The sequence below is a fragment of the Hippocampus zosterae genome, chromosome 20 (assembly GCF_025434085.1).
Source record: "Hippocampus zosterae strain Florida chromosome 20, ASM2543408v3, whole genome shotgun sequence".
Lineage (NCBI taxonomy): Eukaryota > Metazoa > Chordata > Actinopteri > Syngnathiformes > Syngnathidae > Hippocampus > Hippocampus zosterae.
In genome coordinates this window covers 1,875,828-1,896,032 of record NC_067470.1, presented here as the reverse complement: position 1 = coordinate 1,896,032, position 20,205 = coordinate 1,875,828, and the positions used below count along the sequence as shown (strand labels likewise).

Here is a 20,205-nt window from a genome sequence, read left to right as displayed (position 1 = left end):
CAGTGCCGTACGGGGCGTTCCCAGTGTTTTCTTTGAGATGCCACTGATACACCCTGAAAATTTGGTGGCAGAAAGTAGCATTATGCTTTCGTCATGTCGACCGCTTGCCTCTAATTCCCTGAATTTAAAGAGAATTCTTACCATCGGCCGGGAAGCACGTCGCCTGCGTTCACTCCCACAACGGCGCACACATACAAAAATCCCAAAAGAAAGAAAACGACTGTTGCGTTACGCATCCATTAGATGGAGCTGCGCTAAAGGGAATACAATACAGCTTGATTTATCTTCCACAACTGCTGCAGCTGGAACAAAACGCTTGACAGAACCTTTAAAATACTATGTCCAAGAAATCAGAAGATTGAAACATATAAGGCACTTCGGAAGATAAGAGAGAGAAAAAATTGAATGCTTTGAGTGCGGAAAATACGGTAATTAGAATTGATTCGATTTTTTTTTTTTTTCCCCCCCGTTCATCACTTGAGCTTTTCTCCTACACGTTGGGTCACTTGGGGGCACTTGAATTAGGAACCGGTGAAGTCATCAAAGCCCCCGTGAGCAATCGGCACAAAAAGCACTCGAGGACTGCATTTAGTGGAGCGGGAGGCTCCACTAAATGTGAACCCCTGTCACCTCGTGTTGTTTTGATCAAAGTAGTACTCTGACCTCCTTAAAAAAAAAAAAACGCAACCCACAACGTGTTACCGTTGAGCTCGGACCACACGTTCAATGTCTTTCTCGTGTCGCTGACTTCCGACACTCGCTGTCATTTTTTTTGCCCGGCCGTTTTGAGCCCTTTTAGTTGTGCGCTTTGAATGCCTGCCGCGATGAATTGTGTCTTCTAAAGTGCGCATGTGAGAAGCCGGCGTCGTCAACCGCCTTCCACGCAGAAGGACAAAGTGCATTTCCTGATGCATTTCCCCAGTGTGGCTCCAAGAGCCTGGAGCGCTTGCATCTGCTGCTCTGTAATCAAACCAATCACGCCAGCTGATGGTCAGTGATTGCTTTTAGATTGGCAGACCTCGCCGTGTCTTTTTTTTTTTTTTTCTCTCTCCCCCTTCCCCACAAGTCCTTTAATAGACACCTGCTCCTCCAGAACAGAGGACGACTGTAAAATCAAGAAAACCGATGACAGTAGGAACAGGAGGGTCTCTAAGTCTCTCGCCTCCATCGGATGCAATTTAGTTGTAAGACAGAGCATCTTGTTTTTTGGGGGGAGGGGGGGTTGCTTCTATCACTTAAAAAAAAAGCTTATATTTATTCTCGTGTCAGTTTGCGTGATTAGGCTGCTTTTGAGAAACTTGAAAATTGAATTAACCAGTCCGGGTTTGCTAGCTAAATATGATCCAGATAATGTCTTGGTGAAGCAGCATGTGGCTATTTTAGCACATCCTATTCCAAGTCGTAATTATCTTAGAAAAGCATGAAATAACTTCTCGTAGCTGCACTTTGACTCGTTGAGATGGGATTTCGCACCAAAAAAACAAAAAACAAAACAATCTCCTCGTTCGAAAGCGATTTGAACGTCTTTCCAAACAAGCTGCCAGAGAAGTCAGGCGTCCCGGGACAGGAGGGGCAGGTAAGCGCCGCTTGCCGAGGTGCCGCCTTGTTAGTCCATTTGAAGTACACGCAACGTGGATGTCTCCCGCGCGACGGCAGGGGCCGGCGGAGCGTGACGGCGGCGAGCGTTCGCCGAGTGTGGGCGGTCTCACATGAGAGGGCAGCAGACAGGCCGAGGCGTGAACAAGCGAGTCGCCGCTGTCAAGATATTCACACCTCAGCCCTCGCACGTCGATCCGAGCGCGTTCCTCCACTCACGTTTCACTAATTGACCCTGAGTTTACATGTCAGAAGCTGCCGGACGGACGAGCGTGTCAACCTCTCGACGGCTTGTTTTTTCATTTTGGGCAACTTTTGCCAATAGTGAGGAAGCTGTTAAGGTATTTTGGTGTTCAAGTGCTGCCGCTTTGTATGAAAATGTTCTTGGCTTTCTGTGTTTGTTTTTTTTTTCCTCGTCGCAATTTGGGGTACTTGAGTTTGGTCTGAGTCATTTTGTTTCCATCAGACACGCTGGTGCCCACTTCCACAATACTACAACTTGCAAACGCTGCTGCCGTCAAGCCACTTCTTTTAAAAAAAAAAAATTGTTGGCAAATTATAGACTCAAGATTGTTGAGAAAGTGTGTTTTAATCCATCCATCCTTCCATTTTCCGAACCGCTTCATCCTCACGAGGGTCGCGGGGGGCGCTGGAGCCTATCCCAGCTGTCTTCGGGCAGTAGGCGGGGGACACCCTGAATCGGTTGCCAGCCAATCGCAGGGCACACAGAAACGAACCACCATTCGCACTCACACTCACACCTAGGGACAATTTAGAGTGTTCAATCAGCCTGCCATGCATATTTTTGGAATGTGGGAGGAAACCGGAGCACCCGGAGAAAACCCACGCAGGCCCGGGGAGAACATGCAAACTCCACACAGGGAGGCCGGAGCTGGAATCGAACCCGGTACCTCTGCACTGTGAAGCCGACGCGCTAACCACTGGACTACCGGGCCGCCCTGTGTTTTAATCAACTCAGCAATTTGTTGTTGTTTTTTTTGCAGTTTTGTGCCATCCTTGAATGGTCATTTTTATCCATTGGGGGGGTGGGGGGGATACTATACGTGATATTTATTTGTTCTTCGGTTAGGAATGGTGGATCATGAGAAATGAAATATATCGATGAGCACGTATTTTGCACGTATGTAAAAATACTACATCTGTTTTGGAAGTGCGTGGCCGGAGATGCCCCCTACCCGAATAACACTGATGAAAAAAAAAATTGTGGGCCCCTTCAGTATTCTGCCCAACTCTGGTCTCGGAAAGCCAGTTAAAGTTTGTCGGCAATCAATTCAATCCATGAGGGAGAGTCGGTTGAGATGCCACCCCCTTGGAAATGGCCCAAAGAACCGAAGAACAGTGCCTTCAAGCTGCTGATGTTTTCTACCACCTATCCAGGAGGCGCTATTATGGTCATTATGACCTGTACGGGGTGTGCCGCTCATTTATTCCACTGCAGAGGGGGCACAGAAACGGTTGGCGAGCACCAATCCGGGTCATCCATCTCCACGCTGACTTCCAAAAACAACAGTTATAAAATGGATGTTGGGGGATAATGGCACCGCGATGCTTTTGAAATGACAAATAACCGGCAGCGGCGGCGGTGATTGTGACTTGAAGCCCCGCCCGGTTTTCTTCTTTTTGTCCTCCAGCCGCTGGACTATGAGAGCAAGAAGGCGTACACCTTCAAGGTCGACGCGTCCAACGCTCATCTGGATCCCCGATTCCAGACCTTCGGGGCTTTCAAAGACACGGCCACGGTGAAGATTAACGTTCTGGATGTGGACGAGCCCCCGGTGTTCAATAAGCCCGCCTACGTGATGGATGTGTACGAGGACACGCCGGCGGGCACCATCATCGGAGCGGTGACGGCGCAGGACTTGGATGCCAGCAGCAGTCCAGTCAGGTGAAGTTCAACTCAGGAAAACTTCCTTTTGTCCGACGCCCGGTCGTCCGCGTACGTCAAAAGTATCCACGTTATGGATCGCAAATGGCTTTGTTGTCGTACAAATGAGAGGAATTTGAGCTTGAAGATAATGAAAGAAAATCAAGACAGCAATGAAAATGTAGTACGCTAAATCCAAAAACAAAAGCGCGGTGAGACGGGAACGTAGTCTTCTCGATGAAAATTGCCTCATAATGAGGGCTTCAACTAACGATTAGTTTAAAAAATGGATTGACCTGTCGTTTATTTTGTCATTGATATGTTTCAAATTTCCATCCCTTTTTCCAACCATTCAAAAAGAGGACTTTATTTCAAAATGACCGCACCGAAAATTCACAAATGCCTATTATGATTCACTTTCTAATTGGGTCCATAAAAAAAAATAAGCTTGCGAGCCTTTTTGTGGACATGGAAGATGTACCGTATTTTCCACTCTGTGCGGCACAGCTAAAAGCATTAATTGTTCTCAAAAGCCGAATGTGCGCTTTATAATCCGACGCGCCTTCAATATGGATCAATATTCCGCTTTCTTGGACGTATTATTTTAAATGTTTTGGAAAGCACTTTGTTACAGCTACAGCGGTTGCTTGGATTGGACTGGATACAATTTTATTGTCAAATCTGCTGTATATGTAACATAGAAAGCTCAATGTAAATAAAGCTGTATTGTATTGTATTCCCCTTAGTGTGGCTCCATCTAGTGGATGCATAACGCAATCACACCCTATGTATATATGTTTTAAAATAGGCCATTCACTGAAAGTGCACCTTAAAAAAAAGATAACCCGTATTTTCTGCACTTAGAGGCGCTTCGGAGTACATCTTTTTTTTTTTTTAAATGGTTGTCCTAAGAAGTCTTGTCGAATGAGGCCCAACATTTCCAGCCTATCCGGACAATAGACATTGACAAACCTGGTGAAACTATTATTCAATTGTCTCCAATTAGCAGCGTAAATGTAATTATGAGACGAAACGAAGCGCTTTGGACCGCTAATGAAGTGCTCTCGAGAACAACACTGATTGGGAAGAACACAATGCGCCCGCTCTCTATTGGACGGCGTGTCCCGACAAGCATGTCCCAACGGTCTCCTGGCACTAGTGTGTGATTGAAGCGTTTACGTCTTTTCATCCACCCGTCGATGTTCACGGCCCTTGTTCATCAAGGCCGCCGCAGCTTTTCCGAGCGGAGGACTTGTGTCATCAGTCGCGGGAACAATCAATCAATCAATGGCGGCGCGGCTCAGCATCACAGTCCCGTGGTGTCATCGCTCGCCGACTCTGAACTTGTCTCCACCTTGCCGACTTTTTGAACGGTGGTTGCATAGTTCCATTCGTCAAATAAAGATTTTACAAGACTTAATAACATATTTCATGAAATGGAAAAACAAACAGATCTACGGGATTGAATCTGGAAATCTTGGAAAGAGTAGTCGCTAAAACCCGACAATGTGTTAGAAGGATTTTGGAAAATCTTTTTGAACATTTTGAATTTGAATGTCATAAAAATGACGCGAGAAAAAAACTAATAAAGAACTATGTTTGCTAGCACAAAATTTGCTAGCTTAAATTTTGTTTTTGCTAGCCTAAATTTTGTTTTGCTAGCCTAAATTTTGTTTTGCTAGCCTTTTGCCAGTGCTTAGTCAGCAAAAATCCTGGAGCCAAAGACGGGCTCAGACACACAATTCTGATCCCGGTATATCGTTTACCTCCAATACCAAAATACCAATAGCCATCAAAATCTTTCGTTTTGTTGCTCTGACATAAAACAGTCACTCCCATCACGAGCAAAATCTCATCATTCTCACATCGCTCCACCTTTGACCAGCTTGGATCAGACATTACTCATAAATCAATCTAGTTTCTTTCTTGTTCCAGAATATTACACTCATCTCGGCTGAGTGCTAAAAAAACAAACAGACGGCAGGTCAAATCCGCAGGGACAAAATGTCGGCGAAACATCAAATTCATGTTCTTCGGGACATTCTCTCGCACTCCAAGTTAGGCCGAAGACGAGAAAGCTGACACTTCCCCGCCCACGCAATCACCATTTGTTGTTCTCTCAGCAGCGCAGCTTTTTAGACATAAAAATAACTCTCGGCAGAAAGTGGATGACACCCCGTGAGAAGGAAGCACTGCACGTAAAACTCGCGCGATAGGATCTTAATCGAAGTTCGAGCGTTGTACTTTACTGTTGCTCACTCACTGGTCATTACCGTTGAAACATCAGCGGCCCGTTATGGATGTGACGCGAGAAGCTCAACTCCTGCTGCCTTGACGCTTTCACGCCACCCCCCCCACCTCCCGCAACTCAACCTCCGCTTGCCTGAGTGCCACAACAATAGGGCACTCTTAAAAAATGGATGACAAGACTTTTGTTCTTCAAATCTATTAACCCGGTGAGGCGACTCAGGACGAGATCCGCGTTTTTTTGTTGTTTTTTTATGAATATTTTACCATGCGACGAAACAAAACAAAAGCGCAGAGTCGACATTTGGTCACACAACAACAAGGGTCTCTTGTTCGGAAAACTGCACTTTGTCTCCGGCGTGTTAAATATTCATCCGTAGCGTGGCCAACACGCATCCTGGAGTTTAAAATAAAAAAAAGAAATAGAGAGCTGCAGACATCACGCATAGGCAAGAACGCTTTTAGGTCGGTTTGCTATTTAGCAGCAGCGCATACAGTCATCAGTATCCGGAGAGACAAAAGACCGTCATGAATGTTGAATGGTGGTCTGGTTTTTAAGGAGCTTTTCCTGCGTTAAAACACTCGCATGCCCAAGAACTTGCTTTGCTGGTGAGCGTTTGCGGTCTAAAAATAGCATCCGTGCATAAAAAAAATATGTATACAATACTGTATGAATTAGAATATCATAGCAGTTTGGTTGAAGTGAAGTTCCTTAAACGTAGTTCAACATAGTTCCTTGGCACCAACGTGGATTTATGACGTTTTGGCTTCCGTTGCTTCAAGGCATGAGCAAATCAACAACCGATTCCACATTATGGAAATGTTAATGATTAATCACTCGATTGTTACGTCCCACTTTGCGTAAAATAATTTAGCAGGGGCAACAATGACACTCCATCCATCTTTGGACCTCTGCCCGAAGTGGTTGCCGCTGTAAAAGCCGCATTCCGTACCCGCCCCGCGATTAAAAAAGCTGGCGTTCAAAGAAAAGACGGGCTTCAATCAAACGGAACGAAAATGGAAGCCAACCGCAAAGTTGTAAAACATTTAGCGAGAAGTGCTTCTGTCATCATTCTCTCATCTTGTGAACATGAGGCAGACCGCCTCCCTCCCTCCCTCCATCCGTCCACTCCCGACTGACACTCTGAAAAAGACAAGATGAAAACGTTTTCACTAATATGAATGAGAGGATCAAGTCACTCGGCACAAGAAGACAAACCGAGATGGCAACGCTACCGTATTTTGCCCGCCCGTTCTCAATCCGCGATCTGAAATGAAAGCCGTGTGGCTATCGAACCTCGAGCATAGAGGAGACGTTTTCTTTTGCTATTTTTGCTTCAAAGATTTACATGAAAACTGTACCAAGACAAATTCCAAAATGTAAGCGGAAACCATTTCCACACAAGCTGTGATTCTGGGGGATTGGGAGACAACCGCTGTTGACTGCTGACTGACGAGGCCGTCATTCCGCATAGAAGCTTTCAGCAGGCTTGACAGCATTGAAGTAGAACGCCGCTTGCCGTGCAAACAATTTTTTCTGACATTGTCGCCGGATGGTTGAGAGATTGACGTTGCCCCGGAAAAAAAAAAAAAAAAAAAGTCATTCATTTGCTCAGCGTGGCCCAAAGTGCACGTAGCCCATTACGTGATTTGTAATGTCGGCTCGAAATGAGAATTCCCGATGAGTAAATGAACACTTTGACAACGTGATTATTGCCTGAAACCAAATAATATTAATTTGGTTTGTCTTCCAGGTACTCTATCGACTGGAGGAGTGACCTGGACAGCTACTTCGATATCGACCCGGCGGAGGGAACCATCTCCACCAACGAGATGCTGGACAGGGAGACCTTGCCCTGGCACAACATCTCCATCGTGGCCACCAAGCTGAGTAAGTAGCGGGAAAGAGAGTAAATAAATAAAAGCCATGAAGCAGCGGCCAATTTTTTTTGGTTGTTTTTTTGGGGTGTTTTTTTTTTTTTTTGCATGTGAGCTGCAGTTATCATTTTGTCCACTTGGGGTGACATGTTTCACAGTGCGGATCTGTGAACCGCTAGCTGGCTAAAGCGTTAGCAACTTGGCGCATTAACACAAGAAAGACATGAATAGAGACCGGAGTGAAATATTGGGGTCTTACAAGGCAGAAAATTTTTTTAAAAAAATAGCGACAGCAGCGGCATTGGTGAGTGTTCGCCAAGGAGCATTAACGACGACAGTCGTGGATTTGAAAACGCAAGCTAGTCGTTTTGTCGCTGGCGGCCATTACAGATTGAACACTTTTACTACTGTCAATATTCAATCACGTTTTTTTTTTTTTTAAACGAAAAGCTTTACGGGCCATCATAAACCACGTTGGCGTCTCCCTCGGGAGGGTTGCCTCAACTTCGCCGTTTTCATTTTTAATAGCGTTTTTTTTTTTCTTTCTTTTTTGCTGCCGACCTTGCCCATAGTAAAAACGTTAGCCTGGGTGAGTTTTACGGCAGATTTACAGTGGACAGAGCTGCGGTTTTAAGACACACCATCAAGCTAATTATCTTTTTTTTTTTCATCTCAATGGAAGGAAGTGCGGCAAATTTCCCGGATAAATAAGCAAATCCATCGTCATCAAGTCATCATTCCTGCTAAGAAGCATCAAAGTCATTATCCCCGAGGCTGGCCGGTGCTCAATCAAAATTACCCACGCTGTATATTCATTAGGCCTCACTGTGAAACTCGCCGCTCTCGTCATCGCCGTCACCTTGGCAACTGATATGGCGCGCTTCCCATCAAGGTCACGGCAGCAACACGCCGGTCGTGCTTGGGGTGCGCGCGCGAGGCGAGGGGCTTTGGAGTCACCCAACTGCGCGACAAGAGCATCTCTGAGCTTTTTGATGGCCATTCATTTCAGTTCAAACTTTTTATTTCGGACTCAGAAGAGCGTTGAGGTTTTTGTCTGTGCAGGAACAGAACGATTAAAGCGTATTTTTTAAAGTTTGGACACCCCTGCGATAGCTTATTGGAGAGCGACGTACTAGCTAGCAGGCTAGCATGATTTGCCAAATCATTTCAAAACAGCCCAAGCAAATGTTGGCATTCAAAAGTTAAATTGGGGAAAAAAACTGCAGTTTTGGGTGTTGATCAAACAGTGAAACTGTAATTTGTAATTTTCAATTTCTTTCTGCCACCCAGAACTACCCTGGCACCTGTTGAAACATGAAAAAGTCTCGAAAGCCCAATTTTCCGCACTTTAGTATTTATGTAATGTAGCCCACAGGGCGATGGATTCTAAAAAAATAATAAAAAATCTTTGCTATAGCAGATGAAGGGCCATATAGCGAGGGAACAGTGCATTCCTTTCTGCATCGTCCTCGCCCACCTGCGCCTCGCTGGTGCTCTTATCTCGCTTCCACGCGGCGGCCTGGAATGTTCCTCGAGAGCAGGAATGACACCCGGGCAGGTTGTTCGCGTAAAATAATGGCCGCACGCTTTCCCGTCCTGGCAGCGATAGGCACGTCTCATCCGACCTGAGAGAAGAAATGTGGTCTTGACCTTGAATGGGATTTGGCAGGAGGTTGAGCTCAGGGCTATTGGATGCTTGTCTTTTTTTGGCCGCCCCGTCTTGTCATGGCCGCGCACGGCGTTGTCACTTGTTTGAAGTCACAATGAAGTCAACCCCTGCGCAAATAATGCTTCCTCGCCAAGGAGACGAGTAAGTCAGACAGATGTGTTGTGAAACCGCAAAACACTTTCACATGTGCGGGAATTGACTTTGTGACTTGGTGCTTTGGCAGTTGAAACCCTTTTTTTTTCCTTTGCCAGGAAATGCGGTTTAGGTCATCTATTGAAGTCCAAACTTCATAGTATTTCCATTGTAAAGCAGCAATTTCCAATCTACGGCCTGGGGGCCATTTGTGGCCTGTCATCCATTTTCAGCGGCCCGCGACAAGATTTTTTTTTAATGTTCTGTCAACATTTTTTTCAAACCTGCCTGCCATTATTTGCTTTAAAAAAGAAATTTAAAACTGTGATATGCTGTTTTCGACAAAAGTAGTGGTTTTCCAACATTTTGTGCCTTTGTGATGCCAAGGAAGTGTGTTAAAGCGAGGTGAGGAGTTTCTTGTAGACCACGTGTGTCAAAGTCAAGGCCCGGGGGCCAGATCTGGCCCGCCACATCATTTTAATGTGGCCCGCGAAAGTAAATCAAGTATGTCAACTTCCATGACGCTTGCTAATTATCTAATCCATAACAACAATATTTGAACAAGCCATTATTGTTGACTTCTTTCAAAACAAGTTGTCCATCAATTTGTTGTGCGCCGCGTGTGCGATATGTGCAGGTGGTTCAACATTTGGTTTGACAAAATTCACAGTCATAACAGCCCTCCAAGGGAAACCGGAACGGCAATGTCGCCCGTGACAAAAATGAGTTTGACCCCCCCGCCTTGATGTAGATGAAAGCAGTGCTTGACCAATCCAGAATTTTATGGTACGTCTTGGCAATGATCAGGTTTGTGTCAATTCATTTTGTGTTGTGCTGTCAGTAAAAGTTGAGAATCCATTTTTCTGCCAAAAGGCAAGAGGCTTTTTTTGCCAACTGAGGTCCTTCATTCACAATTAAATGTAAAGTAATGCCCGTTGAAATCACGCCATGAAGTAATCAGGAGGCTTCTGCGATTGCTCAGTAATAGAGCCGTCGATCATGTTCCCTTTTGCTTCTCTGACCACAGCCAAGTGAAAGCGCAGGGGGGGAAAAAAACAAAAAAAAACACGACAGTTGCTCTCACTCTCTCCCCGGAGATTTCCATGCGCATGCCGCCGCAGTCATGCAGCAAAATGAGAGCGCCATCTGCAGCACTCCAGAGACACGGCCGTAGAAGGCGCCTCGGAGAGGAAGCCCGGGTTACGGGAACATGCGCTCTCTTGGCTGCTCTCATGCGTCGGAGAACCGCGGTGTGAAAAATAATCGTCTTGCTTCGGGGCAGTGAGGAAGCTCGTCATAGCTTTTCCTTACGGTTGGACTTGCCATCCTGTCTTTTAGGATGTGCTTTATTGCAGTGGCTTACTTTGCTACATTCTCCGTCTCCCAAGCTACATTTCTTTTTCACTACTCCAAAAATAATCAAAAAATCTCACGGCACACCACCAAATCAAAATACATCCAAATCAGGGGACAATAAAAGTCACCACAAAATATTATTATTTTATTTTTTTAATGGGTTTTGACAGTTGAGCGAGGAACCATGACCTGCTGCGAACAGCAACAATTTAGAAGGCCCCACCCAAAAAAGTTTTAAAATGCCACAAGATTGGTGCAAAGCAATGTATTTCTACTAGACGAGGATATGGCGTGACTTAACGAAACTCCTCTCCTCACTACAACACGATTCGGTCGGTGTCTTTGGGCCTTTTCAGTGAAGTACGACGGAGCCTCGGTTCCCGATAAACAACCAGCGAGCAGGCTGTATGCTCACCTATTGCAATGCACTTGCAAGTGGGAAAGGAGAGCTACAGTTGACCATGCTCTTTTCTGCCTTATATTGAAACATTGGGGAAACAGTAAAAAAAAAAAAAAGATTTTCAACTTATGTAGCTTGGTCCGGAGCACTATTTGATGTGTCAGAAAAATTAAGTGTGAAGCCTCTCCAGTTCCTGGATGGTTTCTTCTCAGTTTTTATACAGGAGGTCAAATAAATGACAAATCCTGGACTCAATTGTTACCGCGGTCGAATCACTCTACATTACCCTACAAATATATTCTGGTCACATCATGACAGCTCTTGCATTTGGTGTGACCCCAAGTCAACATTTACTTGGCGTGAATATCATGCAGCAGATAAGGTTTGAGAAACGTTGTGTTCGAACAAGTTTAATTTAAAACAAAAAAAAAGTGATAAGCAGCAGAAACGCTCGGCTCTGGCCTCTGAAGAATTCTGATTCATAAAAACAATTTGAGCATGCTGTGTTATGAGGCTCAGGAAGACGCCAAGGGATTTTGGTACAATGGTGCCACCTAGTGGACTGAATCGTACAGTCAGGATTGTCATGTCGTCATCAAAGCGTTTCTTTTAAAAAAACTGTCTTCGAGGTAAAAGAAGATTTGAAGGTCTCCAAAGCATCCGGGACCTCGGCACATTCTGAGCAAATACAAAGTGGCTCCTGGCACAGCGAGATTGCTTTCGGCGTCAAGGTCAGAGGCGGGTTACTCACTGAGCCCAGGTCTTGCATCTCAAATCCCCTCGAGACGACTCGGCGAGATCCCCCTCACCCCCAATCCCTGCCACCTCCCCATCTCCAACCTTAGTAAGCGGAGAAAAGCCTATTCCCACATCAAATCCATAAAGTTTACCTTTCTAAGGCTGTTGTATAAAAAGAACATTTCCTCGTTCCGCACTGATGGAACGCTGTCGAGGTCTCCCGGGGGGTGGGAGGCTCTCCTGCTTCCATTAACCGCGCGAGTCGCATTTGCCACCAAGATTATCTCACGAATAATCGTCTCCATCAAATTCTGAACTGGATATACTTTCAGGATTATTAACAGTTTGTCTGTTTGATGTTTGGGGGCATCTGCCATCATATCCTCCGTCACGTAAAAGTCATTCAGCTAATATATTTTCATGAACTTTTTTTCTTTATTCGAAGAACATTATTTTAAAATTCACGGGGCCCAAACATAATTTTGGGGTACACACTGTCAATTGACTTGCAAAGTGAATCTTCAGTATTTTGGTTTATAAGAACGCGAACAAAAATATTGCGTCCTTCTGCAAGCAGGCTGCAATTCCTCTGCTGTCCACACGATGTCACTGCCACCTTTGTTGCAATCGCCTCGTCATCTTACATCCAATTTCGAAACATGTTTTATCTTTCCCAATCCAGACAGTCCAGTTCTGACCAGCCGGGTGGCCGTTTCCGTCCACGTGTTGGACATCAACGAGTTCCCGCCTGAACTCGCCAGTCCCTACGAGAGCTTTGTGTGTGAAAACGCCAAAGTGGGACAGGTACGACGTCCAGTCCGATTTCCCCACATGACATTGAACGCCACACGTGATCACGCGTTGACCCAACGAAAGCCTGTTGAGGAAGTAATGAGAAAGAAACGCAGATTGATGAAGTTAACAGGCAGCAAGGCATTCTCCGTTGGCTCAGCACTATAAGAACGATTGACTAATATCTGCAACTTAAATTGTCATATTTAATTTATTTTTAAAATACTTCCACTTTGGAAGATTTTTTTTTAGTTTTGGTCCAATCAGATTTCAGCCTCTGTATTGCTATGTCAATCTACTGAAAGCACCTTTGATCGCTGGTGAATTTTATTTCAACGTCTTATGTTTTTAGACGTCATTCGATGTTTTGTATCGATATTGCTCATTAATCACTCCCTGTTTGGTTGGCTGTACCGTGGAAAGAAGAAGTCCTTCCGTCCCATTATTTTTGTCCACCCTGCTCATAGGCTCAGGTCACCAGTGTGAAGTTCTTAATCGACAAGGACGGTATATTTCATTGGAAAGTGAAAGTCATCCTGCAGTACTTTTTTTGCATGATGCATTTAAGACAGAGCCCAATCTGAACGCGCGAGTAAATAAGGACTGGAAAGCACCGGCGCCTGCAAATGAGCTCATTAGCTAGCATCTCCATGCGGCGGGCGTCATTTGGCACTCGATCACATCGCCGCATCGAGGAGATTCGCCGCAGTTATCGAGAGACGTTTTTCTCTCTCTCTCTTCTGGAATTTTCGCTGATGTGCAAAAGAAGTTATGGCGCCGCTTTCAAATTGAAAGACGATTTATTGGTTGTTGTCAGTCGGCGCGACGAGTTTAGTATTGACGCAGCACGGCTCGGCGGGGACAGTCGTGTCAGCTGTTCAATTAAAGTGCAAAGACATATTGACTCGGTTCTTCAAATGGGATCAACAACAGCCATCGAGTCGAATGCGGGGCTCCAAACATTGCGCGTGGACATTTCCTGGCCTACGACATTGATTGTCTGACTGACGAAAATCAACTTGATCTGCCTTGACAAAGAGTGTTTTGTTTCAACCTGTCACTTGGGTATTAAGATATTAACGAGTTTGCTCAGCGTAAGAATATTCGATGGACCGACATACGTGTTAACACCAGGCTGGGTGTTTTTCATTTGTTTCGTATTTATGCCCCAGATAAGTTTTATATGTCATCAAATACTGCCGTCAAGACTTATTTTTGTGTTTGTGTATGTCAGTGATAGGCTACAGCCCGTTCCGATGACAAATGTGGCCGTACGCCGCCCAAGAAACTGAACTGTCTTGAACCAAGTAGCCCCTGTACTGGACAGATACGAAATGTTAAATTGCAACAACAACAAAAAAGTTTCTGCCATAAACCACAAAAGCCGACCAAACTCCACTCTTGACGGCCCAATTTCCTCCAAAATCTGATTGAGTCATCCCGAGTGCAGTGCATCATACTGAGAGCCATTTTCCAATATTTTACTGGCTCAAAGGGAGGCGGCTGAATCAGCGACTGTGTCCACGAGTTTATTATGACACAACCTCACCGAGAAAACGTGACTTTATGATCTCACGCGGTCCAATTCGCAGGCGTGCCGCGGCGGTCCCGACCAATGATGGATGGTAGCTTGCAAATTTCGACTTGAGCGAGGTGTACACCGAAAGCGCTCAATTGCGAAATCACTTTTAAATGTGTTTTGTTGTCATCCGAAAAGGTGATTCAGCTGTTCAGCGCAAAGGATCAAGATGTGCCCAATTCTGGCCAGCAGTTCTCCTTCAAAGCAACAAAAGACGAAGTAAGGAACAAGAACTTCACCATCAGAGACTTTGGAAGTAAGTCGAGTATGTCGGCAACCAGCCCACATTTCAATCAAGTGAGAGAATATTCGTAATCATGGAAAGAGGAAGGGGGGGGGGCAATATGGTAATAATAATGAAGTGTATACACTCTATCTCAATTGAGTTTAACATAATTTTTGCTTGGTGTTTGATGGGTCTTGTGCCAAAATCAATTAACTTCGATTTTTTCAGGTTAAGTCACAATTTATTTCTGTCGGACCCATTTTTTTAAGTTGTTTAATTCGTTTTCTACGGTTGTCAGGAGCTGTTTCAGATTTATTCCAGAACAGTAGAAAGTGGTATCATCAGCAAATAGGACACATTTAAATTTGTTTGAGACCGTGCAGATATCATTTATATATAAGATGAATAGTTTTGGACCAAGCACTGACCCCTGAGGAACTCCATGAGTGATTTTCAGTTGATTCATTTTTTTTATTGTTGAGCTGCATCTACTGATATCTGTTTTCTAAATAGCTTTTTATCCATTTATGAGCTACACTTCTAATGCCATATCTTTCTAGTTTTTTCAATAATATACTGTGATCTATTGTGTCAAAAGTGTTTTTTAGATATAGGAAAACCCCAACAGTAAATTCTTTGTTGTCTATATTCGTGGCTATTGCTTCCACAAACTCCATAACTGCCTTTGAGGTGGTCCGTTTTTCACTGAAGCCATATTGATTCTCAGTGCGCATGCTTTTGTATAAAGCTATCAAGTCTGCGAGAAAATAGTTTTTCTAATATTTATTAAAATTGCGGTAGTAGTGATATTGGTCTATAATTTGTAAACGGATGTTTTTCTCCACTTTTATAGATTGGAATAACTTTAGCATTTTTGATGGAAACATACCAGCTTTGAATGACAGGTTGCATATGTGCGTGAAAGGTCGCACTACATATTCTATAATCTGCTTGATTATTGTCATACCAATATTAAAGCAATCAGTTGACTTTTTATTTTTAAACGTTTTTATAATATTTGATACATCTTCTTGTTTTACAGCAGTAAGGAACATCGTGGAAGAGTTTAAAACCGACTGAAGTTAAACAACAAAAGTAAAAACGAAAAAGAAATTAAAATGAAAAATATTGACGAGCTAAACGTTTCCCCACCAGAACTCGTTGATGTCCATTCTTTTCTGACCATGAAAATATTTCGCTCTGAGCCTCACATTGCCTCCCCTAGTTAAATTTGAATTAAAAATACATATACACCAGCTAAAATTGCCCTGACATCATTTTTCAGAATTTCTTTGAATGCCACTCCTCCGCGTTTTTCACAAAGATCCCTTTTTTTTTGTCGTGCTAGCCACCGCTAACGCCCCCACAATGATGTCAAACCGCTCGCCACAAAACATAAATAAATAAAGAAATGCATCTCAAAGGCGGGCGGTTGGCCACCATGGAGGGCTCGAATGGCCGAGGTCTTTGAAGTGGAAAAGTGGGCCATGTCGGGATGAAGTCTGCCCGGGGGGGGGGGGGGGAAGCCAATGCGTTCACCATCCGTGACGAACCCGCATCCCAAAAGCGCAGCTCACTTTTACCTTTCAGAACCCCCGTCCCTCCCATCGGGCGGCCCTATGAACACATTGGGCCGCTGGGAGACGCGATAGGCAGGGACTGCAAGTAAACATCAGCGGCGCCACCAGCAGGTTGATTGTGAAGTACGCAGAGCGAGAAAGCGAGACTGCTGCTGCAAAGGTGCGCTGAAACGCCCGACCTCCCCCTTCCTGTCAAGAAGAAGCGGGCGGCCTTGTTGTGAGAAACAAAAGCGGCCGTGACAGCGGGTCAGGCGGTCCAGCCCGAGCCGACAGAACCGGGCCGCTCTTATCTTGACACGTTTGCTCGGTGTTACGCGACACGTCGGCCTCCATCGCCTTCAAACGTCGTCGGCGCTTGTTAATTTTCGTCGTCTGTTTTTTTTCCCCTGACTCATTTTTGCATTGCTTGAAACATAAAACTCCTACACCGAAATAACTCAAATCTAGCACCCATTTATGTTTAAGGAAAATTTAGTTACGGCAACACTAAAAAAATGCAGCGTCCAACGCCAACCGACCTTGTCCTCTGGTCTAGACAACACCGCCGGCATCGTGACCAAGCGCGGCGGCTTCCGACGACGCTCGCAGGAGATCTACCACCTGCCCGTGGTGATCGAGGACAACGGTTACCCACCCAAGAGCAGCACGGGAACGTTGACCATCCGAGTGTGCGGCTGCGCGGCCGACGGCTCGTTGCTGACGTGCAGCGCCGAGGCCATTTTCCTACCGGTCGGCCTGAGCACCGGCGCGCTCATCGCCATCCTCTTGTGCATCGTCATCCTGCTGGGTCAGTATGCCGTCCGGACAGCTCTCGAAACGCTTTTCTTCATTCACAGACAAAGCCGTCAGTCAAAGACAACGACGGTTCTTCCCGACTTCAACATCACATCTTGAAACCGTTTTGCTGTCTGAGACGAGAACATCTTGACATTTGCAATCCTTCAATAGATGTGTCCACATGTGGTCGAGCCCTTCTCTAAGACAGACAGTTGCCACGGCAACCGCACGGCGCCATCCACAACAAGGCCCCAGGGGAGGCAATCCACCTAATTTCCCAAACAGTTCCTCAGTGTTTACACTGCTCGTTTTGAAGCGTTTTGGGATGATTAGAGGACACAAACTATGAATGTGCTCATTTTTGAGACAATCATGACTGCTGGAAGGGGGGAATTGGGAGAGGGGGGTGGCAGATTATATGACCCGAAACCGAAGTTCCCTGCAAGGTGATGGCGGAACGCTTTCATCCCGAGCTGTTAATGCCCTGCCTCATTTACATACGAGGGAGGGCGAGTTAACGGCGAACTTGATGCCATTGTTTTGTGGAGCATGAACGCCGGACGGTCGTTGCTTTGTGGAAGTTAACGTGTTGCTCTGAATCAAGGGCAGGCTTTCCAACTTCACTTTATTATTTTCTTGGCTCCACGATGGTCACTCTACATCATGGCTGGGTAGAGCATCTCCTGAGATGTGGGTGTGTGTATATGTATATATATATATATATATATATATATATATATATATATATATATATATATATATATATATATATATATATATATATATATATATATATATATATATTACATAGGGCGGCCCGGTAGTCCAGTGGTTAGCACTTCGGCTTCACAGTGCAGAGGTACTGGGTTCGATTCCAGCTGCGGCCTCCCTGTGTGGAGTTTGCATGTTCTCTCCGGGCCTCCGTGGGTTTTCTCCGGGTGCTCCGGTTTCCTCCCACATTCCAAAAACATGCGTGGCAGGCTGATTGAACACTCCAAATTGTCCCTAGGTGTGACTGTGACCGTGGATGGTTGTTCGTCTCTGTGTGCCCTGCGATTGGCTGGCAACCGATTCAGGGTGTCCCCCGCCTACTGCCCGGAGACAGTTGGGATAGGCTCCAGCACCCCCCGCGACCCTAGTGAGGATCAAGCGGCTCGGAAAATGAATGAATGAATATTACATACACACACAAAGAATGCACAGAAATCAATACATAATCTGGGAAAAGAGCAAGTGGGGAGACATAAGCACCCCCTCCTTGTTTTTAAATCATGTATTTAATCATACTTCATCAATATAACTGCTGCCTGGCTTCCATTCTCACTGGGGGGAAAAAAAAAAAACTGGTCCGCACTGGATTCCGGAGCAGGATTATTGGGAATGAGCGGCGAGGTCGAGCGATGAGCTATATTAAGCAGATCAGCCGTCTCTCATTTGCATTGTGAAGCCGCCGATGAAGTTTTGAGCCAGGTTGGCTCATGAATAAGTGAAGGCTTGTTGTTGTGTTACTCATAGCGGCCACTAGGGGGTGGTGGTACACTATACCTAGCACTGAAATGGAGCGGGGGAGAGAGAGGGGTGGAAGTGAGCGAGGAGACCTACTTAGAGCTTTATTTTATCCATTTATTTCGTTTTTTTTTGGGGGGGTTGCTTCTGAGATTTGATGATGTTTGTTTATACATCCATTTGTTACCAAGAAATTAGTCACAGTTGGAACACAAACTAGTGTACACAACAAGCGCAACCACGGAAGGTTTGCGCAAGTGTTTAACCTCCAAATGAATTCCGGCCAGTGGCGCCACAGTGCACAATGTTCTTGATTTATTTGTTTTTGAACTGCTCGGGGCGGCCAGAGAAGTACCAATTCCTCGTGAGCGGAGACGTGAGGGTCAAATGTGAGCACGTGCGGGGGTTCAAGCGAAGCGGAACGTGCGTGAAAGTCAAAGAGAATGTCAGATTTGTGCAGAGCGATGTTACTGGGGGCAACGAACTTGGTTCAGGGGGGGGGAAGGTGGGGAGGCTTTATACATGACAGTTGCACTGTGGGGCGGCATCACGTGCTAACATGCTAGGTCTAAAATTGAGATTTTTACAAAAATGAGCCTTGTCTTTCTCCTCAAGAATGAAACACTCAAAAATGATCAAAATGTTTGCCTCACACTGAATTGGGTTGTGGAAGGGGGGGGGGTAATTAACTTGGTCAGTACTAGCCAATTCTCGACCAAATCTGAAAAGACGTTTAAAAACGTCTTTGGGAGGGAATGAGTTAAAAGCTAGTAGTTCACATTCTTTTCTCTTTTGGTGTGTGCCCCCGCCCCCCCCCCCCTTACCCCCCAGTCATAGTGGTCCTCTACGTGGGTTTGAAGCGGCAGAAAAAGAAGGAGACGCTAATGTCGTCCAAAGAGGACATTCGGGACAACGTGATCCACTACGACGACGAAGGTGGCGGCGAGGAGGACACGCACGCCTTCGACATGGGAACGCTGCGCAACCCCAAAGTGGTCAAGGACAACCTTTTCCGCCGGGACGTCAAGCCGGAGGTCAAACAGGGTCCCAGGGCGCCCCCCTCGAAGGACAGCGCCGACATCCGGGCATTCGTCAACCAGCGGCTGAAGGAGCACGACGGCGACAACTCGGCGCCGCCGTATGACTCGCTCGCCACTTACGCCTACGAGGGCAACGGCTCGGTGGCCGAGTCGCTTAGCTCCATCGAATCGCTCGCCGCGGATGCCGAGGAGGACTACGATTACCTCAACGAGTGGGGGCCGCGCTTTAAGACACTGGCGGGAATATTCGGGGAGCAGGCGGAAGCCCGCTCGGACTCGACGAACACGGAGCATTGAGGCTACTCGCCGACTCCACAAGCAAACGTGTTACCTTGTTTTGTTTGGTGAGCCCGCCTTTGGCACGGTGGACGTTTTAGGATGTCCTTGGGTCTTAAGGGGAGGGGGGGGGGGGGGGGTCAGGTGTCAGAATGTGGAAAAAGTCTCGGGAAGATATGCTGGCCGGTTTATTGGATTTTAGCCGCTGATATTGAACGTCAGCATAAAAGTCATGCGGTGTCAGGAAAAAAAAATCATGTTTATGGAAATGCATCTTTGGATATCTGTCAAGTCTATACACGGCATTTTACAGAAGTGAGTGTACCCCTCAAATGTCGGTCAATATTTATTATCACGGGGCAACGCCGAAGGAAATTTATCGAACTGAAGACAATGGTACAGCTTTACGGTTTGAATTTTCTGTCCCCTCGGCGAAATCCCCAAATTGGGCGTGATCCCCTAAAAATTGTGACATGAAAAATCCATTTACTGAATCCAAATATGGACACGGATTACTGGAATCATGGT

The 20,205-nt window shown here is 45.7% G+C and overlaps 1 protein-coding gene across 3 annotated transcripts in view; it reads left to right on the top strand.

Annotated features, from left to right (window-relative positions):
* The window catches only part of LOC127593301 (cadherin-12-like), a 104,569-nt gene extending 84,364 nt beyond the window's left edge, over positions 1–20,205 (top strand). For all 3 annotated transcript variants that reach the window (XM_052054650.1, XM_052054649.1, XM_052054651.1), the window contains exons 7-12: positions 3,249–3,502; positions 7,483–7,619; positions 12,584–12,705; positions 14,411–14,528; positions 16,614–16,865; positions 19,193–20,205. In XM_052054650.1, coding sequence (XP_051910610.1) covers positions 3,249–3,502; positions 7,483–7,619; positions 12,584–12,705; positions 14,411–14,528; positions 16,614–16,865; positions 19,193–19,698 — 1,389 coding nt within the window. In that variant the 3' untranslated portion in view covers positions 19,699–20,205. The remainder of the gene's footprint in view (positions 1–3,248; positions 3,503–7,482; positions 7,620–12,583; positions 12,706–14,410; positions 14,529–16,613; positions 16,866–19,192) is intronic.